Source organism: Nicotiana tabacum, chromosome 24 (genome assembly GCF_000715075.1).
Source record: "Nicotiana tabacum cultivar K326 chromosome 24, ASM71507v2, whole genome shotgun sequence".
Classification (NCBI taxonomy): Eukaryota; Viridiplantae; Streptophyta; class Magnoliopsida; order Solanales; family Solanaceae; genus Nicotiana; species Nicotiana tabacum.
The window spans coordinates 80,287,947-80,292,440 of NC_134103.1; the positions used below are offsets into that span (position 1 = coordinate 80,287,947).

The 4,494-nt window shown below is 41.3% G+C and overlaps 1 protein-coding gene across 1 annotated transcript; it reads right to left on the minus strand.

Annotated features, from left to right (window-relative positions):
• Positions 1 to 740: 740 nt before the first annotated feature.
• On the minus strand, positions 741 to 1,800 carry LOC107788622 (abscisic acid receptor PYL4). Its single transcript, XM_016610315.2, has one exon. The coding sequence runs from the start codon at positions 1,634 to 1,636 to the stop codon at positions 1,001 to 1,003; it is 636 nt and encodes a 211-aa protein (XP_016465801.1). The 5' UTR covers positions 1,637 to 1,800; the 3' UTR covers positions 741 to 1,000.
• Positions 1,801 to 4,494: the final 2,694 nt, after the last annotated feature.

Here is a 4,494-nt window from a genome sequence, read left to right on the forward strand (position 1 = left end):
TGTTATTATTGTTTCTCTTGCTTCATTTACCAAAACAATTTTAAAACAATTTGACGATGAAGGAGAAATGATTTTAAAAAAATTATATATAACTGATACCGTTGATGTGCCCTTAGGGTACATGAATATCAGTACATAGCTAATGAACATTACATTCGATGAACCAAATAATATAACAGCAGCGATTAAATGTCAAGGAAGATTTAAAGCTTGCACTACTTTCATGGTTTCTGCAAAGAATAATTGTTAACAAATGTGCTTATACCAAAATAAAAATTATGAGTACATTGTACTTAATGCTGTCATAGCATGAAAACCTGCCATTAAATAATTGCTTCTCGTTATCCATTCGTTTGTCTAATCCAATCAATAAACCTACTTCATTGTTACGGCTTAATTACATTGTTAAATGTAATCTTAAAACCAACCAGCCAAATTAGAACCGCTTAGCCTCGTCATCATTCCCTTAATTAGAATTTGTTCAGCATAGTATACTACTTTCTTTATAGCATATACCCTTAAAAGGGTTTATTACGGTACAGGCAACTAATATATATACTAGTACGTTTTAGTATTTCATTGCAATATTAATATCTTGCTGATATATCCTTCGTTGAATGATATCAAAAATTTGACCTGAAATTCTTATTTTTGACAAATTGCTGATAAAGAAAACGTAGCAGTAACAGTGAAGTAAAAACCTACCAATATTAAAGAAACAAAGAAGAAAAACAATCACAGAAAGAAATTAATTCAGCAAAACAAGTTTTTTAACCAGATCGAACTTATCTTCAACAAGTACTGACAACCTGAAGATCAATGAAGAACAGCTAAAAGGTGCAATGATTTTTCAAACCATCGTACCCCCCAAAAACGTCATTGGATTTGATACATCATATCATCACATGTATCGATTAGTTTTTCATGTGGTGTCCGATATCCGTGTTGGAGCGAGTAAATCCGGATTAGCGCCAGAAAGTCAAGTCAAGGGATAAAGGGCTCATGGGGCTTTTCGTCTGCTCAAATTCTCAGCGATCTGCGCTAACGATTGAAGGTTACATTTAACAATAGTATCAACAAAAACACATGTTTCATCCCTAGTATTACCCATTGGAACATCCACAACGAACGATTCCACGACGATAGTCGTTGTCCCATTGCCTGAAGGTTCAGGATGTAAAGTAGTAACAGACCGATAATTCACGAGTCGGTGATCCCCACCGACTACGCTGAAACTAATGACGTGGCGCTCCTCGTCAAGAATTTCTAACCTCTCCGTGCTGTTTACTGCTGGCAGCCCGGAGATAACGCGGACTTCACGGAGAGTACCGACGTTACCGTCACCGTCAATGAGGTGGCAGCTCTTGACGAAGTGCTTGTACGCTTGTGGGTTGTCGAACCGGCGGACGACGGACCATACGGTGGATACGGGGGCTGAGATTCTTTGGATCACGGCGGAGCAGCACTGGTTGGGTCCCACTAAATGCGTGTGGTATTTAACGACGGAATCTGGTACCTGGGTGGTGCATGGTATTGGTGAGTGGCGCTGTAGTTGGTGGGGTTGTTTACAATTGGCTGAAGTGTTGGAATTGATTCTTTGGAGTAAATAAGATGAATTCTGACTATTGGGAAGCATTTTTTTGCTTAAGAGTTGTCTGATTTCAGGTATACATATAGAGAGATAAATATGGAGGAGAGAAAGAGAGAGATGGGATTTGAAAGGAAGAAGAGGCAATAGGTTTCATGTGAGGGTGATAACAATAGGAACTAGTTGCTGCAAGTGAACTTACCAAAACAGCCCTAACTCACCTCAAGAAAAGTAGGGAGTCTATAAAAGGAAATGAAAAAAGAAAAAGATAATTTAGTTGAATATACAAAAATTGTTCTAATTCAATCTGCAGAGTAACACGTTTTCCTTAGAAATGGAAATAATTCACTAACCGTTATTTTCTTAGCTCCTACCTACATCAAATAATAAGGATACGCTATCTTATTAACATGCGCATGCACAACATTCTTTTTATCTCTAGTTCGAGCTTTATCACTGTATACGGATGAAATCGAGCATGTGGGATGCCTTGATTTCCGGTGAAGTGAACGGAGCAAGAAACGTAAAGGCAAGGAATCAGAATCGAGGCAAGGATCCCCTTGATCCGGGGTCCGGACAAAACACCCTCCCTCGGGAGTATCGGAGCCATGACCCCCAGGTTCGGTTCGAACCCCAAAAGCCTCGGAGAGCATTACCAGATAATCGAGCACGACCAACAAAAGGTTGTGATGTCCGCGACCAGCCGAATATCACGGCGTGGATCTCGGCACGTATCGGCAGAGAACCGGTGATTAGTTAAACAGAAGATTTTTACCTTTTTATGATATTGTACTTAGAGTAAAACCCCCTTACTAAATAAAGGGGGGTCTAATTATTCATTAGGGACATTGTAACATGCACAACAAGGCAATATACTCTTATTTTCTCTATTATTCAAAGCTCTCACTTTTGTTCATTAAATCATCAGTCACGTGAACTCGGGTTCGAAGGCAGGCATTCCATTAAGCTGTTATTAAGTCTAGGATCATTCCTCTTGATTGGTTTAACAATTTATCACGTCCTTTATCTGTTTAATATAACGCAATTTATCGTTTGTATTGAATTAATGTATGTATCCTTAAAACTACTTACAAATTTAATTGTTATCCATTTTTTTTAGAGTAAACAGTTTGGCGCCCACCGTGGGGCTAAGGATAATAGTGGCAATTTGATACAAATTTCCATAACACACTCTATTTACACTTGTTCTTTAAGCTTTTAATTTCAGGTTAGATTAAAAATGTCGAACTCTCAATCTGCCCATTTGAACGTCGATGTTGAGTCCGGCCACCATGGCGAAAACAACAACGCGGTACCCAACAACGAGGTTCCCCCTGTTGATCCCAATGGAGTCCCGGCCTACTGACCCGGAAAACAGCATTCGCGGGGGAGCCCGATCGATAGCCCGGAGTACACACGATAGCGAAGGTGACAGGATCAACTTGCGCGTGATCTTCAAAATGTCATAGGCTCAACATGCAGCGATAGCCCAGTTGCAGAACTAAAGCTGAGCCCCCAGCAGAGTTGAGCTCGAATCGTCCCGCGAAAACACCCACAGAAATGAATCGGCCATAGAAAGGTCGGGTGAAGCAGAATCCGGGACCAACCCCGAGATAAAAAAGATGCTTGAGGAACTGACAAAACGGGTGGAATCGGGAGAAAAGAAAATCAAAGCCAACGACAAAAAAGTGGAGATCTATAACTTCAGGGTCGACCAAATCCCGGGAGCACCACCGATACTGAAGGGCCTGGATTCCAAACAATTTGTCCAAAAGCCTTTCCCTCCTAGCGCAGCTCCAAAGCCGATCTTAAAGAAGTTCTGTATGCCCGAAATTCCGAAGTATAATAAGACAACCGATCCCAACGAACATGTGACCTCTTATACGCGCGCCATCAAAGGAAATGTCTTGGAAGATGATGAAATCGAATCTGTTCTGTTCAAAAGGTTCGGAGAGACCTTGTCGAAATGAGCTATGATATTGTATCACAACCTACCCCCTAATTCTATTGACTCGTTTGCTATGCTTTCAGACGCCTTTGTAAAAGCACACATCGGGTCCATCAAGGCCGAGACCAGGAAATCAGACCTTTTCAAGGTAAAGCAAAGAGATAACGAGATACTCAGGGAATTCATATCGAGGTTTTAATAGAATGGATGGACCTGCCTCAAGTCGCAGATGATTGGGCCGTTCAGGCCTTCACTCAATGACTCAATCCCCGAAGCTCATTGGCTTCATAGTAGTTTAGGCAAAATCTGATAGAATACCCGATAGTAACTTGGGCCGACGTCCATAACCGGTACCAATCAAAAATCAGGGTCGAAGACGATCAGCTTGGGGCCCCTTCCGGGTGTGTTTATCCCGTCAGAGTTGGTGACAGATCCAAGAGAGACATTGATCGTGTACCAAGATCGAATAGAGACAGGTATCAACCATACAATGGAGATCGAAGGGTTAATGGGTCAGGATGCAACACTGTGAGAAGTGAAAGAAGGAGCGACCGAGGTCAGAATAACCGGGGACTCATGAGAAAAAATGGTTTTGACAGTGTCACGACTCGGAATTTTCACCGTCGGGACCGTGATGGCGCCTAACATTTTACTTGCTAGGCAAGCCAACGTTAGAGAATCATTTAAACCAATCCTTATTCCATTCAGTAAATAACAGCAATTAGCTAAGATGAATTATAGTGAGTGCCGAATAATATAATGAAACTGCATTAATTGCTACCACCCGGATCTGGAGTCACAATTCACGAGCATTCTAGAATTCACTAAAAGATATAGTCTGAAAGAAATACAACTGTTTGGATGAAAGAAACAGTAAAACAGAAAGGATAGACGGGGACTTCAAGGTTTGTGAACGCCGACAGATCTACCTTGAGTCTCCGGATAGCGGGTCCAACAG

Excerpts from the sequence above, each read along its gene's own strand:
- LOC107788622 (XM_016610315.2), bottom strand. The coding sequence starts at position 1,636 with ATGCTTCCCAATAGTCAGAATTCATCTTATTTACTCCAAAGAATCAAT.